The 12348-nt window shown below is 35.8% G+C and overlaps 2 protein-coding genes across 7 annotated transcripts; one reads left to right on the top strand and one right to left on the bottom strand.

The window, feature by feature from the left end:
- The first annotated feature begins 998 nt into the window (after positions 1-998).
- On the top strand, positions 999-5158 carry LOC104592097 (uncharacterized). 6 transcript variants are annotated; one of them, XM_010251278.3, is made up of 4 exons: positions 999-1496; positions 1775-1903; positions 2011-2081; positions 4606-5158. In XM_010251278.3, exons 1-4 carry the CDS (start codon positions 1332-1334, stop codon positions 4847-4849), a joined length of 609 nt encoding a protein of 202 aa, XP_010249580.1. In that variant the 5' UTR covers positions 999-1331; the 3' UTR covers positions 4850-5158. The 6 variants fall into 6 exon arrangements, with proteins under 6 accessions (XP_010249580.1, XP_010249583.1, XP_088749086.1 ...); XM_010251281.3 differs by having other exon boundaries at positions 1004-1496; positions 1775-1843; XM_088892960.1 differs by having other exon boundaries at positions 1194-1496; positions 1781-1843; positions 4606-5064.
- Positions 5159-6182: 1024 nt separating this feature from the next.
- On the bottom strand, positions 6183-10377 carry LOC104592096 (uncharacterized). The gene is made up of 9 exons (XM_010251277.3): positions 10084-10377; positions 9494-9570; positions 8184-8412; positions 7779-7933; positions 7594-7639; positions 7403-7494; positions 7075-7171; positions 6796-6852; positions 6183-6561 (listed from the first exon to the last, which is right to left on the bottom strand). Exons 1-9 carry the CDS (start codon positions 10237-10239, stop codon positions 6406-6408), a joined length of 1065 nt encoding a protein of 354 aa, XP_010249579.1. The 5' UTR covers positions 10240-10377; the 3' UTR covers positions 6183-6405.
- Positions 10378-12348: the final 1971 nt, after the last annotated feature.

The raw sequence follows: 12348 nt of genomic DNA, 5'->3' as shown, positions 1-12348 counted from the left end.
TGCAATTTTCTGTGGAGTTTATTGATAAGGTTTAATTTGTTTAATTATAGTTTATTTATATTTAAAACTTCAAAATCATTGTATAAATAGGATTAGAGTTATTGAGTCTTCTTTGAATTAAAATAGGATATTACAGTTTGAGCCCTAATAGGATTATTGAGTCTAACAGTTTGACTCCTAAGACTATTATTGAGTCTAACAGTTTGACTGCTAGGATAATTGAGTTTAGAGTCTATAAATATGTATGGACATTTTACCCAAGGCAATGAAGTTTATTGAATTTCCTTGAGCTTATGCTAAATATGGTGAGTGATTCTCATGCCCTAAAGTGATTCTACGCACCCTATGAGTGATTCTAAGTATTTTCTCTCTTATTCCTTCAAGAAGTCATTATAGCCATCAATAACAATAAAATTCTGATCCAAGAACACCATTCAATATTCTCTAAGAACTATAACTGAGCTGGTCCTACATCACCAAGCCTACAATATGGATGGAGCAGTTTTATCGACTAAAAATATCTAATTTATTAAAAAAACTATCTTTAAGTTTCTTTTGCTTTTGTAAAATGTAAATAAAACCGGTAACCTGGCTGTTCATACCTTCTTCGCTTATTTTGCTTGCAAACCCCATACTAGACTAGAACTCTAGTAGCTATCAGTAGCAATCAGTATATACAGTTTCACAGAATGGAGCTGCCTTTTTTTTTACTCATTAGGTGAATAAGAATTGAACCGTGAATCAAATGGATTATTGTATTTATATTTCATTTGACAAAATCAGTTCTCTGACTACAGACTTTTTTTTGGGTTGTCTAAAGTCTAAATCAACCGCTAAGTTTGAAAAAGAATAATCAACTCATCATGAGAGACACGTTTCAGGAAAGAGTACGGACTACGGGAATCTAGACATCATAGACGAGATTGACTTTTTTGCCCCCGTAGCCGCCCTCTTCCGTCTCCGTCGTTCAAGTAAAGAACCAACAGCAGCTAGTCAGCAAGGCCAGAGCCCAGAAGGCGCACAAGTACGATTTTCGATAAGCTCCCATACCTTACCATTCATCAGTCATCACTCGGGCATTCACCAGCAGACAGCATTTCGCCCGTTATACGTGATTTTTGACACCTCCAATTGCAAAAACAGTTATTAAGTTAACAACCCAATTGAAAAAATTTTCCTTTTTTCTCTTTCACCTGTATTTTTTGACATCTACTGCTACAGATTCCACATGGTCAGACTGAGAATTGATCCTCATGACAAGATTTAGGGACTCGAAAAATCATGCGAGGAAGATAAGGGATTCATCTGTTCCCTAGTTGTGGACTGTGGACATGGCTACAGAAATCAAAGTTCATGTGCTCAAGGCTAAACCCAATCAAGATGGCTCTTCAAAGGTTAAGGGACTTTCTCCTCTTAACAAGAAGAAGGTTGTCAGCTCAAGCAAACACACCCCGGACTCGAAGCAGAAATCCGTCTCCACTCTTACTAAATCTGAGGTACCCCATATGAGATTGTTCAGTTTTGATTTTCCGTGTCTCGTACTTATCTAACAGGTACCCGTTTGGAGAGTTTCAGTTTTTGTTTACTTGTTAATTGCTCCATTTGGCCTTCTGAAGTTATGGTGGTTGTTTTGCTTCTTCTTTTTCCTCTATTACTTAATTATATCATTTTTTTTTGCCAGAGCTTCTGGGTATTTGAGCTTTTCATTTTCCTTTTCAAATCTTGTTAAGTTGATTTGAATCGTTCTAACAATGAATGCCTTATTATAATGGAGGTGAAGGCGAAGACAACATCAACAACATCAAGTTCATCAAAATCTGTCTCTAAGACAACAGCTGTTAAGGTGAAATCAAAGAAGAAAGTTTACACTTTGCCTGGCCAGAAATACGATCCTCCTGAAGTAGTACTAGATCCATACTCTTTGGCTGTACCCTTCTTTTCAGGAAGAATATATTCCATGACTAAATATCCATTATTTCTTATCTTTATTTCTCCCACTGCTTTTCACAGAGAGAGCCGCTAAGGATATTCTACGAGTCACTGTCCAAACAGATACCCTCAAGTGAAATGGCAGAATTTTGGTGAGTATCATTATAAGTTATCCTATTTTCCTTTGCTCTTACTATCCTGATTCTTATCAAGTTATCCTTCTAGAAATTGTTCATCTTTGAAATTCCGGATTTTGCTAGATTTCTGATTCTATACATTTTAGAAATGGTGCTGCATGTTGTATTTTCCTTGAATACTGATGTCACTTGAATGAGAGAAGGGGGAAGGGGGGAAACAGGAGAGTTTAACCTGTTAAAAAGGAATCTAGTAAATAGAAAAGCGCTTGAAACAACAAATCTTGTGATCAAACTCCTGAACTTTTAGGTGGTTAAATTGGGATGCCAAACCAAGTTCCTAGTTCTGTACTTCTATCATTCTATGCCCTTGGAATTTTCCTTCTTTTAAATAGTCATGTGAGTATTCATACTGTGACTTGCATGTATTGTAAACTCCTGCAAGTTCATTCATTTATTCCATCTGACTTGAGATGTGTTATGTGAATTAAGTGTTATTAAAGCATTGTGCCCAGTCAGATCAGAATCATGCTGACTGCCTCATTAACCAGTCAGTCAATTCGCATGATAAGTTTGCCTGGGATAATTGAGCACTGACTAGGTCAACTGTGTTCACTAACAACTAGTCTATTCAGTTGACTGGGTTATTTTTAAGGTTCTATCTGTTTATTCTTATCTTTAAGAAAGCATTATAAATGCAAAATGCCATTTATGTATGACAATTACTGCATCTCTGATAGCATGTGGTTGGGTAAGTGTAAATAAAATAGAAAGAAAGCCAATTAAAAGAAAAAATAGTGAAGAAGACTGAGACTGCATTCAGGATTTGCATGCTTCAATAAGTATGTTTGTGGTGAACCTTATGCCACCCATAACTATGCTTCTTTGGGTTCAAGGAAATTCTGCTACTAAATTAATCACTATTATCACTATAGAAAAGTAGCATGGTGTGCATTTCTTTTGCTGATACTGTTTATGCTATCTGACTCTGTTCTTTTTGTGGTTCCCTAACATGATTTGGTGCTGCTATCCACAAAAAAAGAATGTTTTGTAGAAAAAGAGGGCATGGTGTGCATGCACCCATGGCATCATCTCCAAAATGTCGAGCAAAATTTTGAACTCCTGGTGAAAATATGGAGTATGCTGTTCAAGGCAAAGGACTTCAAGATAAATCAAGCATCAAAATTTGATTGGTCTGAAATGAGAAGTGATGTTTATCTGCCTATGCATATAGCAGTGATGAAATTGTTGGACACTTTACAAACATAATTAATATGAAGAACACAAAACTCATAAATACCAAAGATAACACTTTTAAATAGCTCATTTTACCAAGTGTGGCAGATTTGTTGTGGAACAAACTGGAGAAAGTACTTTTCCTCAATTTTAGGGGGTTTAAAGAATTGGGGTTTATGTATCATGAGTGTAATAGAAAAGGTTACTTGGGATCATTGCTTTAATGAATTTATGGTTAAAGGCTTGACATAATTGAGGACCTAGAATTATGGATCAAACTAACCAAGAAATTCATAAAATTTAAATTTTCCTTAAATGAATAGCCTTAGAAGGTATAAATGTTTAGATCCTTCTGCACAATGACAGCATGCGTTTAATCCAAGTAATGATGGTCTACCAATCAAGTGTTTCATTTGATATAAAGGCATTTTCTCATCAGCTCATAAAACTGGGCTATCCATCTGCTAGTGCCATCAATGGGAGTGTTAATATGTATTAATGGAGTGAAGCCTATTTTGGTCTGTAGTTCTAATGCAGCCTTCTACTAAGATGGCTTATTATTTTTTCAAGACCACGTGAAGGACTGAAGGTTTAAGTTTCTTCAGTACTTCTCTTCTTTATCTTGTCTAGATGACAGCAAAAACCTCACTTGAGCATGGAAGATCTCTCTCTACAAGGAATGCAGTGCCAGTGTTTCCATTTATACTTTATTTTTTGATAAATATTCCATTTATACTTTTTTTTGATAAATTTTCCATTTATACTTTTTTAATTCAATATAATGTTTTTTTTTTCTGCAGATTTTCTATTATAAGTTTTCAGGCCTTTTCTTCATGTCATTTATTGTGGTGCTTATAAAAATGCAAATTCCCTGTGACAACAATTGATAAAATAACATGTCTATCATTTTAGATTAAAATTTCTAGTGGATGAAGTCTTGTAATTAATGGGGTTGTGATATTAATGGAGGCAGATTGGACTTGGATTTTCTTGCACACTTATTTTCACTTTACAGCTGAAACCATAAAATTATATTTCAGACTTCCTTAAATCTGAGTTGTATATAGCAACTTTCTGAAACCATGATTCTTAACTATTTATCTGTATTCACAAGCTCATTGCTCAAACTCCAGGGCTGATTACTTGAATTTATAGGGGCCTCTCTCTCTCTCTCTCTCACACACACACACACACACACATAATAATTGTGCTAAAATTCTCCCTTGTGACTTGAAGCATCTTAGAGATTACTATTTACAACACAACTGAATAAATTATGAAAAGGATTACCTACTTCCATGTGCAGGATGATGGAACATGGTTTATTGTCCCCCGAAAGAGCAAAGAAAGCATATGAGAGAAAGCAGAGGAGGCAACAGCAGCTAAGGATGGGAACTCCCATTAAGTCACTGAAACTTGATAAACCTGAAAGCTCACAAAAGCAAAAGCATGCCTCCAAGAACAGTGATTTGAAAACCAAGAAGAGAATAATTAATGAGAATGATGATGATGACTTCATTGTAAGACCCAAGAAAATTGTGAAAAGTTAAACCAAAGGCCCTTGTAACAATGTAACTTTATTCGGGGAATACTCCTGATAAAAAAGTTAGTTTGGCTTTAGCATAACTTGAAAGCCAAAAGTCAAGTGTTGTTTGACATTATAAGAGGATTTATACATTCTCTGTACTGTCTATTTATGTCAAAAATTAAGCCAACTACATTGTTTTCTTTTTTTTTTATTTTGTTTTTTCATCTGGTGGTACTTTATGATTTCAGAATGTATTTTTTTTTCCTTTGACATAGATATTGCACGTTGAGAAGGCATTTGGTAAATGGGAGGGTTTTCCTTTGATTGTGGATTTGTGGTCTATGAAAGGTATTTGTGGGTGCAATTTTTCATATATAGGGACTTTAGATGCTCCAAACATTACCTACACTTTAAAATAAATAGGGAGCTCCTCCTCTATCTCCTACATCTTCCGATTATGATTATGGCAGAAGGATAAACATTAAGGGGGTGTTCTTCAACGTTAATTGTTTTCCTTGTTGTCAGTTCCAAAAACAAATTAAAACCATCTGGTTTGAAAACAAAGTGGTTCTTCAAACAAAAATATGAAAACATGTTCTTGGTTGTATGTGTGTGTGTGTTTATTTTTGTTACCAAAACTGACAAAAAATGTATTATTGAATCTCTGGTAAAAAATATGTTTCATATAATGGTCCTTCATCATCTTACATAAATCATACAATATCTGTATTCGAAAAAACAAATGAAAACAAAAACATTAATGTTGTAGAACTTCCTCTAAGTTGCTAATGAATTCTTGAGGTTTATCCAAAACTTTATAGTTAAAGAAGCAAAGGAAAAATTATGGTGACCTTCATCCTTATTGTCCTTATAAAGTCATATAGTGTCAAGGGTGGTGCACTAATGGGTCCTTATTTTATGTGATAACTAAATAGCCCACAAATGGATCCAATGAACATTCATAAATATTACCCGTTTGATTTCTTTCTCTTTGCATTGACTGTGAAAATTTACTACAAATCAAAGATAAAATCCTTCTTGAAGTTAAACAGTTAGCTTTAAACGTTCAAGGAAAGGTGCCAACTAGTGGGTATATCTTGACATAGGATCCCCTTCATTCTAAGAGCAAACTGCTGACAGATTACGCAATTACCATTATGCAGAAAAAGATTACATGGTTGGATGTGGGTATGTATAAATAGATTGCAGATTTGTAGTTGGCATTTATGCCATAAGTTACTCTTAATTTTAACAGGTTTCAACTCATAAAATCAGGAATATCTAAACGAAAGATACCAATGCAAAAGATATTGAATGACACAGAGAGTGGGGGTGAATATACATTACATTTCTGCTTTAACAGTCGATATTCATGTATTGACAAAAAAGTGGGCTCTTTTTATTCTAGCCCATATAGGTACAGTGATTTTAATTTTTAACTGTGCAGGCCTTGCTATCAGATTTCTGCAGCAGGCAAAAACATGTATAAAGGATTGAAAAGAAAATCATTCATTCTGCAACTGAATGGTTGCAGGTAGATGTATCTTGTTAGGTGAAGTATCCATCATTGCTATATAATCATGAATCTCGATCTAGATCTGTGGCTGTAGTATCTAAAATAGCTTGGCTAGGAGAAGTGGGGCCCCTGGATGCTGCCAGATATGCATGAGGATGCTGAACTATGACTACAAAGGAACCTGCAGATCTTTCAATATCTGGAGGACAAGAAGTTGGCTGTAGAAATGCATTTACAATTTTTAGTATGAATACCAATTAATGTTACTGAAATTATACAGACTAAATAAAGCTTACATGCTGAAAACTTAAGGCAATTTCTTCAAGTAAACCATGAAGTTCTCTTATTGCTAAGAGGTTCTTCAGGAGGTAATAGATGTGTCAATTCCTCATTCAATAAAAACATGTAGAGGAATAACAAAAGATAGACAAGGTTGAAATGGTTTTACTTACCACCCCAATGTGCCATTCATGAGATCTAAAATCTTTGAAAGCTTCAGCATCCATTTCCTGCAATAGTAGGATTTAGCATTAAATATCAGAATAGCCTAATGTCTGTTTTGGTAGAATTCCTTAATTCAATGTGTATATTAACAAGTGGATGTGTATGTTATCCTGAGCATCTTTGGCAGCATTCCTAAATAACATATTGATACACAGTAGAATATTTCATTGTGGAAATTTAGAAATCCAATTTCTTAGGAGTTTTTAGATCTTAGGGAGGTAGCTTACAATGCTGTAGATAGGAGGCACCATCCTCTCCCCTTTAGATTTGAGAGTAGGCATAACAGAGAAACGTGGTGAAAATTCCTGCGACCTAAAAGTCCACCTGAAAACAAGAGGAAGTTTGATCATGTTTACCCCCCTCTTTTCCTTTTTGCAATGAAAGTAATCTTTTCTAGAAAAAAACAAGAGGAACTTTGATTAAATGTGCATAATGTCTTGTATTAGGATAATGAGAATGCTGGAAAGATTGACAAGTTTATCATGATTGAGAAGGACAAAAAATGGATTTTGGAGTCTAAGTGTATACCAGAAGAGATAATGGCTTACAACATACCCAATGTAAAAGAAGATGCACAACTGCGCCCATTCTCGTACTAACACCCGAAGCCAATAATTACCTGATGTGTCATCCATGTTTATGTATATCTGGGGATAAAAAAACCTAAAGTGTTTCAAAAACCAGGTTACCATAATTTTTGTATTGACTAGTTTAGTACACAATAGAATTTGTAAAGATATCCGTACCATAGTTTCTGCCATGGCAACTATCTGCATCGCACCTTGGAATTTCCTGATAGGAGACAAGCAAACAGCAGAGTTGCAGAAATTGCACCAAGGTCAAAATACACTATTGTTTTCCTCTATAAAAACTATAAATCCCTAGATCTTAATATTCAAAAGAAAGTATTTTGCATGCTTGGATTACATACTTGAACATGGTATACTTTGCATGCACTGCATCATGCATTACACGAATGTCCTCATCCTCTATAAAATTCAATTGTTCACGCAGCACCAAGAGATTCTGGGATATGTGATAGAAGATTACATAGAATGATATGAAATAGTTGAGCAGCAGGAGGACCTACGTCACAGACAGTTGAAAGAAATTAGAATACTTTAAACATGGGGAAACAGATAAATGTAGAAAATAGTTAAAAATTCAGAAAAGAATGGAGAAGCCACCAATGTAACATCAGAAATGGTCATAGTATCTAGAAGTAAAGGTCCAGATATATAATATCTAGTTGTTGCTTATTGGAGACTGCATCTTAGTTGACTATTTAGTCAGGGATCAAGGGTGGCAATGAGGTAAGGAATTTCAAGGGACTCACTCTGAAGTAAGGTACAGATGCTCTGTAACCAACAAGAGTCAAGTAGAAAATACACCCAAGAGTAGCTGTTGTACGGCGTTCAGGTACTGAAAGACGCTCAGACATGATACAGTAACCATGAGATATGAGCAAAAAAGAGACAAAAGAAGCTGTCTGGAAGAGCACTCCAGTTATGTACACCCCAAATGACATCCACAGTGAGCAAGTCTGAAGATTAAAACATGAATACCTGCAAGTGCAATAGCACGCACATTGAAGAATAGGATAATCAAACAAAAAAGAAGAAAGGCTGAACGCTGAAAAAAAAAAAAAACAGATGGAAACTCAACAATGTGATAAATGAGAAATTTAACTCGTTGACACTGTTTTCCAAATATAACAATTGATGCCAAAGGGAATTTAGGATGAAATATTTATTAAATTTGTATGCTAATTTGAGTAATTTATTTACATTGCTTCCTTATTTCCTTTGCAAAAGGAGGTCTTGTTAATTGTGTATTGTTGTGAAAACTGGTAGATGATAGATGATAATGATTTAGAAAGCTGATGATAAAGAAACGCCCTTTTGCAAAGTTATTTCCTATAGTTGAAAGGAGAGGGGAACCTCAGCGAAAAAAATGTTTACAACTCTAAGTTATTTCCTATAGTTAATGCTTCAGATGGATAATCTAATCTCTTCAAGCCATATAGAAACACATCATGAACAAAGGTCCCATTCCGGTTTCTATAATCCAGAGTGGGCAGACTTTATTTGGTCCAACTATACACATCAGAAAGCTGTACCAAGTTGCAGATAGCGAGGATGCCAAGTTAAGAGTTTTGCTCTTTGTTCCATTCAGCTGGGTTTGAAACCGCCTTCATCACTATGATTAAGATGAGTCTATCATGTTAATCTATAAGTTTCATACAGTTTACATGAAGTTTGAATGTCAGGCAAATTGAAGAAAAATCCCCATTCCCTGAGTTGCATGAATGACTTAATTTCTAGACATCACACATGGGCTAATTTGGGAAACCGGACAGATTAAATGTGTTGTAGCCAATTAATCTCTATATAGAAAATGTTCTGCAGCAAAGTCCTGCTTGAATTGCCATTAAGTTTGAGTGCCAACTATTGGCACTGGTGGCAAAAAGAAGCATTTTCTTGTAACCTCATCCAAAGCATTATGAACTATTCTTGCAACATTACCAATTTTCGTCCAAATCTGAAATGAAGGAACCTATTGATTGTTCACAAAAGACAAACAAGGTATCATATATTCCAATATCAAAACCATACATAATTCATCTTTCTGCGTCTTTGCACGTACCAGAAGAGAAAGGATAAAGCGAGCTGCAAAACTTTAATCAAAGGGACAGAGGCGAGCGTCCATTGAAGATTGTTTGTCTGCTCTAATACGGAAATAACGCCAAAAAAAAAAGACATAATTAATCATCATCATTATTATTACATTACCATAAACTTCAAATTCAAATAGAAATGCGAAGTTTCTGACGCAAAGGTGAGATGAAATCTTCCCAACCAAGAGCATATAAACTGAAGGAAATTGTTTCTTTGAAACCTGGAAGAAGTTTTCCTGGAGAAATGTTAAGTTTTTTCCCTTTTTATTTCTGAAACAATGAAGCATCAGAAACCGAAGCAATCAGAATAAGTTCCACAGCAATTTCGTAAAACCAGTTAAACAAGAAAGCCGAAAAACGAATGAATTATAACTTGCTGTTGAATTCCCTTCTTCCGTCGCTTCTTTCGCACTTCAGACACAAATTCATAGAAATTCGAGCTCTTTAAACATTTCTCCAATCTCTTGTGCAATATTCTCCGATCGAAATGGATTTATAGAATGAGTGGCATCATGACAAGTTAAAATTAAACAACTATAATAATTATAAAACCGAGTACCTGGAAATGGCGGCTATTCCATGTATTGAGCGTCCACGAGAATGCCGAAACGAACCAGATTAATAGGAAACCCAGGTACAAGGGAGGAAGGGGCCGATATGCTTCGTCCATGCCAATACTGTATGCGCCAAAGCTCTCCGGCATGTTCTCGTTCATGTCTCTCTGAAACAATCTCTAACTCTGAAGCTGAAAGCTGAAGATGAGTTCAGTTTTGAGGTCTTAGAATTCGGATACTTTGAGAATGGGCCTTGTCTATTATTAATACATGTCGAATTGCCGATCCGTCCGAAACTTGTCGTTCTATTTAGTTTACAAGGGAAGATGACCAACTCCAGAGTCCAGAGTCTAGAGGGTGTTTGGTTGTTGTTTTTTCTACCGCATACAATTAACATAGCATAAAAGCACAAGAAATGCAAGAGAAAAATATGCCGCCAAACAACATCCTAATAACCCGAGACGGATAGTTACCCTAAATATATTAGAACATGATGGAGCCTTCGGGCTTCGTGATGGGATCTGCTCCTCACAAATGGGCGCCTCACAGGCATATGATATCCTCCGTATAACATCACCCGTGAATTAAACTAATAAGTATGATATCAGCCTTGTTAAGTAATATCTGGATTGGTGCGATAATAATTTATAAAAAGACGATTATACCCTTCCGGTTTAAGAACAGTGAATCCGCACTTGCATGAATGTCAAAAGTTATTATAGTGATGATTGACGAGGCATAGTGCTGTGTGGTAACTGGTAAGTGGAGGTGGAGGGCCCCACTACCACCAATTCTAATTCCCTTCTAATTCTATTAATAATCAACTCGAGAAATCATCACTCATCAGACCATCAAGAGAAATGAATGCCAAAAGTTTTATTAAAGTTGCATGGAAACCATATTTTTCAATACACTAGGGCAAAATGGGTATTCTCCGTTTTTATTTTATTAATTTTTTTAGTATGTGTGTTAATTCCCGCCAATTCTTGTAACGGTCATGTTTCACGCTGCCGCTATGACTAGAGTCTAGAGAGATTGGGGTTGTTTTGTTATAACTAGTTCCAACGAAACATTAAGAAGGGTAGAAATGGTAAATCAACTGTTAGTGATAAATTGATAATTGATAAAGAAAAGAAAGAGAGAAAGAAATTTGGTTAGGAGGTGGGAGATGACGTGTACGGCGGGATTTGGGGGAGAGGAAATGAAGTGCGTGATGGTGTCATGCAAAACAGAACCACTCACTGGATCATCAGTTGTTCGTGCGGGTCAACGTAATCAGCCGAAATTTGGGACACAAACTCTTTTGTCTCTTTGCTTGCTCAGTTGCTCTATTGTTCATCTAAAGATTGTTTGTTTATCAAGTAAGGCCCCGTTTGGTTCGCAGAATAGGGGTCTGGAATTAGAATCGGAATGGGCTATTCCGATTCCAACTGTTTGGTTGGACGAAATCGGAATCCCATTTCCATTTTTGCGGAATGACATTCCCCCATTTGAGGGAATGGCCATTCCTTGGCTTTTTCTTGGGAATGAGATCTCATTCCTGCTGATTTTAATCCCCATTCTTATTTTTGTTTGAACCAAATAGACTATAGGAATGGATCATTCTGATTTCAATTCCAGAGGATTTCGATTTCAATTTCAATTCCGAATCCAACTACAAACCAAACAGACCCTGATTTCTCCATGTCTTAGTACTTAATAGTAGCATAATGGACCTCCAACTCCAAAGCCCAAATTATTTTGGACCACCCCAACGAATTACTACATTCCTTATGTCAGGGCCCATGAAATATTTCAATATGTAACAAGGGCTGTCAATAGACTGGATATTGGTCTAATCCGATTCGGTCTAATATGAATCTATTACAGAATCAGGTTTAATCCAATTTAATAAATATTTTGGACCCTATTGATCCAATTCAATATATCTTATTGGACACCTAACCCGTTCAAATTGATTTTAATTCAGATTGGATCAAACCCAAACCTGGTCCAGTCAAATATAAATCTATTACAGATGGGCTAGATCTAATCTGATCCAACAAATATTTTGGACCATCAAGTCTGGACTGATCTAATATTTTAATTCAACGTCTTATTAGACCACCCAACCCATTCGAATTGGTTTTGATTCGAACAGGATCCCAACCCAGTCCATTGACACCACCAGTCTGCATTCTGCAAATAAGCAAGTTCCAATAAGGACCCACTCTACAATGGCCCATTCAAATTCCAGTGGTACATAGAATGGCCAACTACCAAAGACACCA

Source organism: Nelumbo nucifera, chromosome 8 (genome assembly GCF_055504915.1).
Source record: "Nelumbo nucifera cultivar China Antique chromosome 8, China Antique-T2T, whole genome shotgun sequence".
NCBI lineage: Eukaryota > Viridiplantae > Streptophyta > Magnoliopsida > Proteales > Nelumbonaceae > Nelumbo > Nelumbo nucifera.
Note: the sequence above shows the minus strand (reverse complement) of the source record. Positions and strands in the feature narration are given on the sequence as shown.

What these genes read in the sequence shown, in the direction of transcription:
- LOC104592097 (XM_010251278.3), top strand. Translation starts at nt 1,332, where the DNA reads ATGGCTACAGAAATCAAAGTTCATGTGCTCAAGGCTAAACCCAATCAA. An exon ending in CCACTCTTACTAAATCTGAG is followed by an intron (nt 1,497 to 1,774) that starts GTACCCCATATG and finishes ATTATAATGGAG; the next exon opens with GTGAAGGCGAAGACAACATC. An exon ending in AGTGAAATGGCAGAATTTTG is followed by an intron (nt 2,082 to 4,605) that starts GTGAGTATCATT and finishes TTCCATGTGCAG; the next exon opens with GATGATGGAACATGGTTTAT.
- LOC104592096 (XM_010251277.3), bottom strand. Translation starts at nt 10,239, where the DNA reads ATGAACGAGAACATGCCGGAGAGCTTTGGCGCATACAGTATTGGCATG. An exon ending in TGCCTCCTATCTACAGCATT is followed by an intron (nt 6,853 to 7,074) that starts GTAAGCTACCTC and finishes CTACTATTGCAG; the next exon opens with GAAATGGATGCTGAAGCTTT. An exon ending in ATGAATGGCACATTGGGGTG is followed by an intron (nt 6,562 to 6,795) that starts GTAAGTAAAACC and finishes GCATTTCTACAG; the next exon opens with CCAACTTCTTGTCCTCCAGA.